This window comes from Anolis carolinensis, chromosome 5, assembly GCF_035594765.1.
Source record: "Anolis carolinensis isolate JA03-04 chromosome 5, rAnoCar3.1.pri, whole genome shotgun sequence".
NCBI classification, from domain to species: Eukaryota; Metazoa; Chordata; class Lepidosauria; order Squamata; family Dactyloidae; genus Anolis; species Anolis carolinensis.
The window spans coordinates 126,586,484-126,600,205 of NC_085845.1; the positions used below are offsets into that span (position 1 = coordinate 126,586,484).

Here is a 13,722-nt window from a genome sequence, read left to right on the forward strand (position 1 = left end):
AACTGAGGGCAGGGAGACAGAAAATTGAAAGCCAAACACAAATGGATCTGGATATACCTAGCAACCTAGCAGTTCAAAAACATGCCAATGTGATTAGATCAATAGATACCGCTCTGGCTGGAAGGTAACGGTGCTCCATGCCGTCATGCCGGCCACATGACTTCAGAGGTGTCTACGGACAACGCTGGCTCTTCGGCTTAGAAATGGAGATGAGCACCAACCCCCTGAGTCAGACATGACTGGAGTTAACATCAGGGGAAACCTTTAGCTTTACTTATACCTTAAAACAGTAGTTCTCAACCAGAGGTCCCCTGATGTTTTTGGGCTACAACTCCCAGAAATTCCAATCAGTTTACCAGCTGTTAGGATTTCTGAGAGTTGAAGGCCAAAACATCTGGGGATGCCAGGTTGAGAACCACTGTCTTAGAACATCAAAATATCCTCTATGCAAGTCAGGCAACACAATAAATAGGAAATATAAGTAACTGTCTCAGCTAAATCTTGTTCATTTTGTAAGGAAGACATGTCTTTTTGCTACTAGAGACTAGTGTGATGTGTACAGAAGGATATCAGGATTCACACTTGCACATGACTTAATTTAGGTGAAGACCAACCAGAGCTATGCCTAATCCAGTGTTCCCGAACTCTGATCTTCTGGGTGTTTTAGAGTTCACTTTCCAAAATCCCTGATCATTGGCCAAAGCAGCTGAAGCTTCAGAGAATCCAAAATAACTAAAGGACTAGAACTGGTAAAGAAGTATAAAAAACCCTTTACTGCAGGGATGGGGAACTCTTGGTTCTCCAAATGCTTTGGATTGTAAATCCATTTTGCTTCCATCATGGGTGATAGTATAGTAAGGAATTGTAGGTTTGTAGTCCAAAACATCTTGAAGGTCAATACTTTTTTCTCTTGTGTGAGCCTTCTCAGACCTGTATATCTCCCATCTCCTATTCTTCTCAGTTTCTTTTAAATTATATCTTAGGCTAGCTCTACATTTTAAAACCCATTCAACCATTGTTCACTTTATCTATTTTTTTCTTGACAATTCTAAAGAATGGAACATTATCAGGTTTCATTTTAATCCAACTGATATTATACATCATTATAATAGTCAAATGAGCGGGTCTACTTTAGATAGGACTAGCAATTTGATGTAGACTTTTGTTCTTGACAAAATGCGATACTGGTTTCTGTGAATTACAAGACTGCTTGAAGAATGGCTATTTGAAGAATGTGTTTCCAGATAAGGAAGCAAAAACGCTGCAGGAAGGAAACCTAGTTAAAGGCCTCCATGGTCAGAGACCAGGAAACCTTGTGTTATGGCACTAAGTGCCAAAATAGTGCATGTGATGAGCAGGGACTGCAGGTTACTTAAGGACTTCACATTTTGAATGCTTCGCTTCACCAGATCACCAGCTGTGATTTGTATTGATCTTTTTAAAGGGCTGGAACCTGATGGACCATTGAATTGGCAGCATTGCGGGAGGCAGGTTACTCTTTATGGATTGGGTCAGATGTTAGGAAACTGCGGCCATAAGGCTACATGTGGACTTTTGATTATATCCACATTTTATGGAACAAATCCTACCATTTCTATTCATATATTTTTGCTCAACTTTTATGTTTTTGTTTTATTTTTAAAATGAATGTATTTCAAATACCAAAGAATAAAATAAGTTTCAACAAAATAATCTTCCCAGATTGACCAGCACAATTAAAATATTAATAAGCCACAAGGGCTAAATTGACGGCTACTATGCTCATGACTTAGTTTTAACTTCCCCCATCTGACTACTGCACAGGGTTTATGGGGATCGAATACATGAGTCTATTGATCAGCTTTTGACAACAGTGCACTGTGTTTCGAAGTGGAATTAGTGAATAGTTGCAAAGCTCAACAGTAGTTCTGTCTGCTTAACAGCCCATCATGTCTAAAGAAAACCAAGAGAAAGCTGAAGGAAGAAAGATTGTCCTGAGGATTGGGAATTGCAGTATTATCTTGTTTCTACTAAAGATGAGATGATTTGCTTGCTTTATGATACTGCAGTATAATTTACTTTGATGGGAGGGGCCATGGCTTGCTATGCACTATCCAAATCACAATGACAGCTGGTTTCATGACATTGTGACACACCACAATTTTGCACATTAGTCCAAACTTCATTCTCACCATCATGCTATCACATGTTTCACAGAGAAAGGGACTCCTTTTACCCAAACTAAGCTAAGATGACAATTGTGGGAATGGCAGGTAATAGGGAGAGAAGTTAAAGATTCGGTTTACTTTAGCAATAATTTTGGTGTAGGTGTATGGTATGGCTCCGTTGTTGGTTTTGAGAAACTTAGAAGCAGCTTTGGTGAGAGCTCATGAGGTTTACTTTCCAAGTGACTCGTCGGGGAGCAACCCAAATGTTTCTCAGTTGATTCGCCCAAGGGAAATTCTCTAAATGTTGTCTCAAGGTAGACAACTGACTCTGTTTGGACCTGCATCAAGTTGCTTCCCCCCTTTTTTTTTCCCTTTCAGATCCTCCAAAACATTCTCTTGTGATGTGGTTACAAAATGTGTTTTAAAATTGAGGGAATCTTTTTTAAATCCTCTCGTTCATGTGTTTGTTTTGAGTGGTTGAAATTTCAAGTGGCTTTCTATCATGGCTATACAGGAAGCCAACACTATCAATACATCTAGGCCAATTTCATGGGCCGGGAGAGCATTCTGACCAAGAAAAACTTACGAGACAAATGCATTGCATCTGCAACATAATTTAAATGTTTATTTTTCAGAAGAATTCAGCACATAAGAATAAAACGTTGCTTTTCAACCTTGAAGCCAGCAAGATTGATAAAGGAAAATAACCCCTTACAACAAGCGATCATGGAGCCTCCCACTGACAGTGTTCATGTTCAGGAGGCTCATTCTAGTTTCTCATTAAGCCTTTAGCATTCAGATACAGCCTATCCTTTACACATTTTCTTGAAAACAAACTTCACTGAGTTCAAGGGGACACAATCCCAAATAAGGATGCAGCGGATTCCACAGCCTATAGTACATACACATAAAAAATAGACCAACATAGTATGTTCAATAAAAGCAAATCTGATAAATACAAGTTTGAGAAAAGAGCATTCATTTTCAGGTGGCAAATTTTAGCCTTGCTTGCAGGAATGCGCTAAAGACAGAATGCTATTTAAAAGCTTACCTCCTGCTGAGTTTGATGAAATGCTTGGAAAGAATTGACGCTGCCTGATGTGTTTTTCTGGCTGCTTTATTTTATTTTACTGACCTTCTGCTTTACTTCCAGATAACTGGCCATGTGAAATGCGCTTAATTTTATATAGGCTGACATATGTGCAAGTCGGACTGATTTGTTCCTATTTTGGGACACAATTACTTTTTGGACTATAATTCAAAGCTGTGCAGGTTGGGGGATTCTCAAAGTTGTTATCTAAAAAGTAACTTTTAAAAACTCTATTCCTGGGAAATTTAAAAACCTGTTATAACAAGCTTTACTTGATTTATTTCTTAATTAAAGGTCTCCTCCTGGGATATTTCACGCCTTGTTAAATAAGCTCTTATTAATCAATAAATTAATTTAATAACACAAGGTCTATTCTTGGATAGGTAACAACTTTTTAAACAAGCCTTTTCTGATTACCAGTTGATTTATATATGGCCAGTAGTATTTCTTAGCATTTTTTTGGGGGGGGGGGATGAGATAGTGTGGGTTTTTGCAATAGTAGAATTGCATTACTAAATAATATGAGGTTTAAAATTTAGAAACATATCTGAGAAGCTTGAGGAAACCACAACTTTATATCATAAAATAATATAATTTAAAACTTTAACTGAAAATGAGGGGGAGAAATACCTTAATGCACACATTCTGCAGCAAAAAACACATTAACCAGGGATTCATGCTCTCCTTATTCACAAGGAGGTTTCTTTCTTCATCTAAAACAGTGGTTCTCGAACTATGGGTTCTCAGGTGTTTTGGGCTACAACTCCCAGAAATCCCAGCCAGTTTACCAGCTGTTAGGATTTCTGGGAGTTGAAGGCCAAAAACATCTGGGGACCCACAGGTTGAGAACCACTGAAAGTGAGGTGCCAGATAAACCATGGAAACATCTCAAGGGGGTTTTGCCAGCAAATGCCTTCTAGGCTCAATGTGATTTGGGGCCTTTCTAGGCCCCCGGGGCATTTTGTAGCTTTTTTTGGGTGGGTGGGGGGAATGGGTTAAATGTTGCAAAAAATTGTTTTGATCTGGGGGGGGCACAAAAAACATTTGCGGAGGGAGTCCAAGAAATTGTTTCAGTGTGAATACTGCTCTATACTAAATGGGATCTAGTTAATTACTGATTGAAGTTATCTGATTAGCACACAACAAACTCTTACCAAGCATTTGAATGTGTTTGGATGCAACAGAACTGCAAGGAAATATAAGAAAACTTAGGACTGCTGCAGCACGTTCTTATGAGTTTATCTGGAAGACAGGTCCCACTGAGTTCAATAGGTCTTATTTGCTGGGACATGTGTTTAAGGTCACAGCATATTTGGAAAGGATGAAAGAGAACATTCTCAGGAAAAGCAGAAACTCAAAATACAAATAAAGAGCAAATATTATTAAATTAATTTCTAAGACGTACAAATTAAAGTCAAGAATAACAAAGTGGTGTTTCTGCCAAACTCTAAACGTGGGAATGAGTCTATTTCCATTATAACAAGTCTTTCAGAGGAACTGTAATTGCAAAAGGAAGACATTCTGATCCACTGCCAATTTCATCCCACATTGTCATGTATCAAAATAAATATCCTTTATTTCTACACAGTTTCAGTAGTTACTAAACAGATAGCCATGTCACTGGGTGATTTAATCTACACATTCTCAAACAGACAGTGGCAGATGCCATTGCCAATTTGTATAGTCAGAACAGTTGAGAACCTACATTTTTCTTGGATAGTAGTTTTACAGGATACAGATGACAGAGAATATGTTTAAAAACTGGTATGTTACTGATATCACTTCTACCATTATATCAACATAAATTTGACAAAATTCAGTGCTGGTTCCTAGTTAATTTAACACATATATCCATATATCCCCCCGACCTTCTCAGATACTATGTAATCTGGGCAGGTTTGGGAAAGTTACTTTTTGTACTACAATTTCCAAAATCCCCCAATCAACATGGCTATTTCCAAATACTGGCTGGGGAATTAGAAATGTTGTACTCGACAAAGTAATTTCTATAGGCTTTATCTGAGTTGCTCCAGCATTTATTAGTGATTGCTTTGGCCAAATGCACATGATGCTACATGTCGCTTTTGTATTGATACGTGCCCCAGAATATGCAGCTGTATGCCAGGAATGCTTGTTTGGATTGCATTGTTAAGTTGCAGAATGAGGTCAAGCTCATTTAACAAGAGATTTTTCTTGGGGAAAACAAAGTGAATTATGTCATGACTACAAAATGGGAGGAAGACAAGATCAGAATTCTAAATGACGTTCACAAATTACAGAGTGGGGCCAAAATTAACAAAATGAATTTCAACAAGAAGAAATGTAGGATGCTATACCTAGGTAGAAAAAAATGAAATGCACAGATACAGGATGGGTGACACCTGGCTCAACAAGACTCTATGTCAAAAAGATTTTGGAGTTTTCATGGACCACAAGTTGAACACGAACTCAATGACAGACCCAGTTTTTAGACTCAAAACACACCAATTGTATATTTATATGTGTATTTTTTATGAACGTCTAACGTAATTTTAACTTGAATTGATTTGAAATGTACTGTATTATTTTTATATGTGTGTTTTTATTGTAAGCCGCTTTGAGTCCCCTATTGGGTGAGAAGGACGGGGTACAAATACTGTAATAAATAAATAATAAATACAATGTGATGTAGTAACTAAAAAGGCCAATGGGATTTAGGGCTGCATCAAAGGGAGTATAGTGTCTAGATCAAGGAAAGGAATGGTGCCCCTCTATTCTGCTTTGGTCAGACCTCACCTGGAATAATACTGTGTCCGGTTCTGTGCACCACAATTTAAGAGGGATATTGACAAGCTGAAATGTGTCCAAAGGAGGGCAACTAAAATGATCAAAAGTCTGGAAACCATACCCTATGAAGAGCGGTGTAAAGAGCTGGGAATGTTTAGCATGCAGAAGAGAAGGCTGAGGGGAGACATTGTAGCTATGTTCAAATATTTTAAAGGCTGTCATAAGGTAGAGGGAGAGCAATGAGTTCAAATGACAGAAAACAAGATTCCACCTGAACATTAGGAAAAATTTCTTGCCTGTTAAGAGCTGTTCAACAGTGGAACACTCTGTCTTGGGAGTCTGGTGGAAGCTCCTTCTTTGGAGGTTTTTAAACAGGCTGGATGGCCATCTGTCGGGGTGCTTTGATTGATTTTTCCTGCATAGCAGAGAGTTGGACTAGATGACTCTTATGGTCTCTTCCAACTTTATGTTTCTATGAGGACTTTATTACTGTAGAGTCTTCAAACCACATGAGGCTGCCAAGTAATCTTAATGCAGTAGCACTTCTGAAGATCAAGGTGTGAGATTAAAAATTCAGTTTTCTTGATTATATCAAAGATTCAAAACCAGATCCCATGGAAATCAGTTGCAAAAGTCTATTCATTTTACTATAGTGATAGATTTAACGAATTGCCACTAACCCAGTAGGTACTGGCAAGGAATGAATTTTATGCCGATGAGAGCATGAAGTTACTTGAAGACAAAGCTGGTGCAGCCTCTATCCCTCTGATTCCAACTTGTTTGGTAGAAGGATTTTAAAAAAGAGACCTATGAAAAGTCCGGTGTCATAGCTGTACAGAAAGAGGCTTCCTCTTCTCCAGAGCCAGCATGGAAATACAGAAGACGAGTCTCTTACAAAAAAACAACAACAACAAACAACAACAACAATAAAGTAAAAGGCATACTTTGAGAAGTTACAAATCTAGCTGGGTTTTCCTAGAACTGCATGCTGAGTTGTCACTGCAAGACAGCTATAAAATTAGCTTGAAGGAAAGAAATGCGATCCAATTCCCATTCTTTGTAGCACACATTACATTTCTGTAAAAATAATGGTCTGATTTGCATAAAATCTAAACTCTTTCAAGACATTCACACAAAAAGTAATATTAGCATGATTCCATTTGAAAACATTTATTAGCGTGCCCGAAATACTTATTTGTCTAGCCAGCTGTAATCTGTTGTTCAGTTTTCAGGGAGAGTTGACTTCAGTTAATTACTTCTCATGCTTGTGAGCTGCTTCATGTTTGGATTTTTCTATTCCTCTTGCAAAGAGTTTCATTAATTGACAGTGAACCCTGCAAGATAAAGGAATGCTCAATGTTTTCAACAAGAAAGAGCCACATTAATTGTAAACTACCTGCCACCAATGGGAGTGACCACTCTAACAACAGAAGTTGCCCTAGGAAAGGCCTGTCAGGATCAGGACAGCATGTGTAGCTCATTAGGACTGCATGCATCTCCCCACCACCACTGGAAAGAGTGGAGAGACAACTCAGGTTCTTCAGAGATTGTTGAATTAGAGCTGTCATCTGTCTTCACCAGTGTTGCCAATGTAGAAGGATGAAGTGAGACAGCTAATAGCAGGAGGCTACTGTAGAGTCAATGGCCACTCAGTGTTAATACTACTGGACCAACGATTTGACTTGGTGTAGGGCAAACTTCTGATGAAATGCATTGCAAAAGGATTTAAAATATCCCACTTTAGACATTTTCCAATTCTGTACATCTATGTGTGGGGAGGGAAGGAAGCAATTAAACAAGGCAGCAAAGAAGAAAGGAACCAAGAGGAAAGGAAGCAAGGAGGGAGGGAGGAAACAGATGGTCTGATTACAAGACTGTAAATAACAAACAGTGTTAGAAAATTAGTAAATTTATTATTTAATCTACTAATTCTTTGACTCTACTTGATACTGACTTGCTCAACCATTCATAACGATAACTATTTTAGTCCTTGAACGTATTTAAAATATGATTTTGTAGGATTATTTTTAAACTGACATAATGAGCTCAGTCTGGTGTGAAAAATGAAAAGGTTGAAAGATTTTGGGTGTTACCACTAGCATGGTGTTGTACTTTGAGTGGTGGACTGAGACTCTGGAGATCAGGGCTTGAATCCCTACTCAGCCATGAAGAACCCGTTGGATGATGTTGGGTAAGTCATGCTTTCTCAGCCCCAGAAGCAGCCAAAGATAATTCCCTCTGAACAAATCTTGCCAAGAAAACACAGTGGGAGAGTCACATTAGGGTTGCAATAGCTACAAAATATTGACTACTGGCTAAAATGTTGAGCTCCACCTGGCCTTTATTTTATTGAAGGCTTCTTTACATCTGCTGCCACTAACATTCTACAGTTAAAGGTTCATGCCCAATTAATCTTCACACCTATTATGCCTTTAATGCTATAAAACTGTTTTTTTAAACATGACTTATTAATTTTTTGTAGATATATCAGAATTTGATTTTTAAAATGTATTTATTAATGTATATGTGCACTCATATCTATAGCTGCTGTGAATGTCCTTTTGCCAGTTTTGAATCTGTCAATGAGGACCGTTCTCAAACATATTACATTAGTCCATCTCTCAGAAAAGAAATACTCACTTGAATTCAATTGTTGAGCTATCTATAGTTTCTCCATCACAGTTCCAAGTGCTGTTAGGAAGGACGCAACAACAAGCAGGATGGTCTCTGCAGAACTGGCCAAAGTGATTTTTCTGCATATCATTGACATCATTGTCCCCATCTTCAAAATGCTTTGATGTGAACTGAAATTTTTTGACTCGATAAACTTCCACAAAGGCAAAATCAAACTGCACAGAAATGAGAGAAGGTAGTGTTTACATTTATGACATTTCCTCCCCGAAGAAATCAGGCAAGACATAGTATTCTTTCTACTAGTTCTTGTTACATACACATATTTCACACTCCAAGTTACAATCCTGCACAAAATGATGTGCGCTTATGGCACTGGCCTCGAAGTCCAAGTCTGCACTGGATTTTGACAATTACCTTTAACATACAAATGACTTCATAGTATTTCACTTTACTGTAGCAAAAAAGAGCCCAAAAACAAATGCAGTAGAGATTGTTAACTAGTTATGTATATACTTTGACCTGTGCCTTCCTCAAGGATTCAAAAAGCTGATCAATATTATCCCCATGTTACAGGTGGCAAGCTGCCCAACTGTACCCAGTGAGATTCATGGGGTTTATCCCTTGTCAGGTTAAATCAGCTACTAGGTGAAGTCATTATGGTATCTGCTTCTATTCCTCAAAATGTCCTAGTTTGTGTCGGGTTTGTAACCTAAATATCTTAAAGATACCACCTGATTTTGGAAGCTAAGGAGAGTTAGGTGTGTTTAGGACTTAATCATTCTTGCTTAACAACATTTCAGGATTTTCCACAAAATTCTACAGACAAAATACAAAGTTATTTTTATAGCTTCTTAAAAGAAATGAACTATAGTAAAAAACCAAAACTATCACAAAACTAAGAATTAAAATCAGTGAGTGCTTGGTGAAACAAATAAGTTTTTTGAAGGTACTGGAAACAATCAAGATTTGTATTCACTATACTGCAGTGAAGAGGGAATTCCATAAGCAAAAGGCCACAAGAGAAAAGCTCTCCCTGTTTGCGGATACATGTATTTTGTAGGCAAATGAAGAGTCAAAAAGCAAAAAAGGGGGATGGAGGCAACTGGCTTGGGGATCCAATAGATATTGGACTTCTCTTGTACTTAATATTAGAAATATTAGGAAGATGTATGCTGAGGATTGATAGCCCTTTTCAGAGTCGTTTGGCAAGGAAAGTGCAACTCCCTCCTCATCACAATGCAGTGGACTGAGAAGAAAACTGTAAGGGTTAGAAGTCTGAGACACATATGCAATGGCCATGCAGGGAGATGAGAAACAACAACAGAGAGATTGCTGGGCAGATGGCAGTAAAGCTGGTCAGCAAGGACAGGTGTTTAGTAATCAGAGCTTGGAAAAGTTTTAGAATGCAGGCCCCACAATGTATTAGCACAAATGGCCAGTAGCCATGTTGGCTGAGGAGAGGGTGTTCTGGAAATGCTGTCCATTTTTTTTTTTTTAAAAAATCTAAGCTCTGTTAGTATCTTTGCCATGAACTGCTCCAAGTGAGGACCCAAGCCAAAGTCAGGAGCTTTTACTGGCCAGATGGAACTCTACCCTTCAGTTCTAGGATTCCTGCTGGGTAGCTAATACTGCCCTTTCGATATTCAAAGTGATGGTACTGGAGCTGTATGCATGCCACCTGCTTCCACTGGCCAACCACTGTGATTGAAGATAGTCAACGAAGTACTTGGTTCCCACTGCTAGAATTCCAGCTTTGAGACTGCCTGCATTTTATAAGAGCTTTCAGTTGCTATTTTTTCCCTTTCTATGTGGCTACTGATGTAGAATAAACTCGGTTCAGATGAGCAGCTGGCAACTCTGATACTGAAGTGAGATGCTGGGCAAATCTGGGAAAAACCAGCCAATCACAGCTTAAGGAATGCCGGGATGGCGAGATATAGTTGGACAAATATAGAAGTAGAGGCTCATCTGCTAAAAAGTGGAGAGGCCCAGTTAGCAACAGAGCTAGGGCCACCTATGAATGAAACTCTTGTCCCTTCAAAGGGTACAGCATAAGGTTTTAAATGATTGGGTTGTTGTGTGTTTCTTGGGCTGTATGGCCATGTTCCAGAAGCATTCTTTCCTGACTTTTTGCCCACATCTATAGCAGGGATCCTCAGAAGTTGTGAGGTATATTTTAAATGATTATCATCAGTGGCCTCTCTCAGCACACAAACAACATGCCTCAGTCATTTTCAAGATGGTGACCCTGCAACATAAGGCCTAATGAGATATTCTCCATTTGTGGGTTTATTTTTCAGATTGGTTTCTGGCTCAAAAAGGTTAGTAAAACTTGATAACCCATTATCAAATGATGGACCCAATTTCAAAGCAATATATTTCATAATACTGCCTGTAAAATCCAGTGCAAGCAAGAATGGGTTAAACGATCAGGATGGATAGCACCAATTATAAAGAAGAGAACGGTGGAAATCTGCCTTGAGGTTTTGGGAGCTAAGAGTGTGGACAGAGATGCTTGAAATAAAGGTGTTACAATATACTGCTGGTGGAACCAGCATAAAGCTAGATGTTTGTTATACGATTAACCTTTACTGTTTTATTTCCTATCTGTCTGCCAGAAGATATAAAATTTAGTAAGGAAGACCATACTGAACCCACTGGTCAAGACATCCACTTTGTCCTTTACAGAGGTCACAGTGGGGCCTGAGAACCAGAACTAGGAGGGCATTTTAGGAGTAAAAGAGCAAGGTGTTCAAAGCTTCAGTGTTAAAAGCTGTGAGGGCTGGAAGTGCAGGGTGAACACGAATGGGTGATTTGTCACAGTGCTATTATTAGAAAGGAATCTGATCAAAATGCAAATGCTGAAGTTTCCAAAAAGCTGTTACAAGAACTTCTTGTCCATTTTACAAGAACATTAATCTACATTGGGTTGTGCCCTCCCACCTACCCTTGAAAATATCACTGAGACAATACACACCTGGTCATCCTGGTTAGTATGCCTTACGAGGTACCTTAGAAAATTTAACCGAGAGCATTTGCGGACTAGAATGAGGTCTGCAGAGCCATCTGCCAAGTGAGCAGATGGTGAAAGTCCTTTCGGGCTCCGTGGACAAGCGCAACTGATGTTTGCAGCATTGATGGCTAGAAACTTTCCTCTAATAACCTTCCATTCTCCTTCTTCTTTCCCTTAAAACATAAGAAGATACACTTTAAGAAGATGGGGGACAAAAATATACTTCCTACTGTTTTCAACAACTGTTAAAACACTGCTGGCTTGATGAGATATATACAGTAACTGGGTATATCACATATAGTTATTATCGAGATACTAAAATTGAAAATATTCACATTTACAAACACCAGCTCTCCCCAGTGATGCTGAGTGATTTCAGTTTTCTTATTGAAAGCACAGCATTGATAGAAAGAAGCTGTCTTTGTCACTTCAGTACATTGAGAAAACAATTTTATGATGGAATTCATCACACATTTCCTGTCTAGACAAGGAAGTGCTGAAAGATGTTTTGCAACACAATCTCATATTTGTCCATTCAGGTATAATTGGACTTTACTCCCTGGTAACTATGAATAGGATGCCTGCCTTGATTCTTTAAAGGGGTTGTTTAAGTAGATTCAAGAGGAGACTGCTTCCATAAATACTCTAGAATCCCATCCACCTCCCAAGTATCTCCATTTTCCACTGCAGTCCCTGTCAACATAATAATAATAATAATAATAATAATAATAATAATAATAATAATAATAATAACTATTTCTAGACCACTCTCTCTCCCTAGAAGGACTCAGGGGGGTTTGCACAAAAGGTAGACATTCAATGCCATAATTACATCACACAATAACAAAAAATAAGAGGTAAAGATAAATGTAAAAAATGACAGCAGGAAGTGACACACTATCTTGGTTTAAATGATTAGTCCTTTGGAACATTGGAAATAAAGAGTATATAATTAATACACATTTGGGTGGGTTGTTCGTGAAATAGAATCAAACAAAACAGGAAGGGTTAAATATATCATGTGTCATAATTTCTCATGTGGTGAATCTTTTTCTCTGGCTGGAGGTGGATAATGCACATTACTACTAAAAGAAGTATGCTTTTGGTTGTTACGTTTATAATGAATGAAAAGCAGAAACCAGGCCCTGATCATTCACTGAAATCTTGAATGTTCTCCCTTCCCTTTTCTTAAGTGCTATTTGGTAAATGACATAAAGTTAACAGGAGATGTTTCAACTAGCATCATGCTACCACTATTGACTCTGATGTTTCTTCTGAGTGGAGTTTGTAAGAAATGAAATGCTGTTCACATATCTTTGGGATTTTGTTGCATATAAAGAGACCAAAAGCTATGCCTGAAATATTCTAAGGGGGGTCTTTATTTTGCATCCAAATGGCGGACTATGTTCTGCAAACTGGCCATTTACATTAATGGATGTTACCCAGAAGACCTTTTCATCGACCACTCCTAGACTATGGAATGACCTTCTGGAAGAACTTCCAACTACAAAACGAATTATAAGTATTTGAAACAGAATTAAAGACCTATCTATCTCCTTTGGCAGGTGTAACTAATGAATTTTAAACTATGCTATACCCTGCCTTGAGGAGAGAATAAAAATGTAACAATAGTGATGATAATAATATAAACAAATTTTAAAAACTTAAACCTTTATCCTTGTATTCAACCTGTCCTGCTGTAAGGTTGTAGGTTTTTTTTGGGGGGGGGGGGGTTAGAGAGATAATTAGGTTATTGCCTATCAGCTAAAGTTTCCTTCAGTTCTCAGCACTGTAGTAACACCACTGTAGTTGAACATTTACAAATACAATTTATGAATTTGAAGGAAAGGGGCATGAAAACTGCCAGTTGAATGAAAACACAATAGATGTAAGAGTGTGAATAATTTCCCATGTCTTGCTCTCGGAAGTGTCTTACCCTGAATGATCTTCATGTGGTTTGCTATATGGGACTAAAACTTTATCCATTATCTAACCAGTTTAAAGATGAATCCACTGAAATATTTTGTAGACTGGCAAAACAGAGCAAAGAAAACCAGTGAGAAATTAAAACC

General features: G+C 38.2%; 1 protein-coding gene across 1 annotated transcript in view; it reads right to left on the minus strand.

The window, feature by feature from the left end:
• Window positions 1–2,745: 2,745 nt before the first annotated feature.
• cerk (ceramide kinase) overlaps window positions 2,746–13,722 on the minus strand; it is a 52,793-nt gene continuing 41,816 nt past the window's right edge. The window contains exons 11-13 of the mRNA XM_003221340.4: window positions 11,615–11,823; window positions 8,644–8,852; window positions 2,746–7,337 (exon numbers count right to left, since the gene is read on the minus strand). Coding sequence (XP_003221388.2) covers window positions 7,256–7,337; window positions 8,644–8,852; window positions 11,615–11,823 — 500 coding nt within the window. The 3' untranslated portion in view covers window positions 2,746–7,255. The remainder of the gene's footprint in view (window positions 7,338–8,643; window positions 8,853–11,614; window positions 11,824–13,722) is intronic.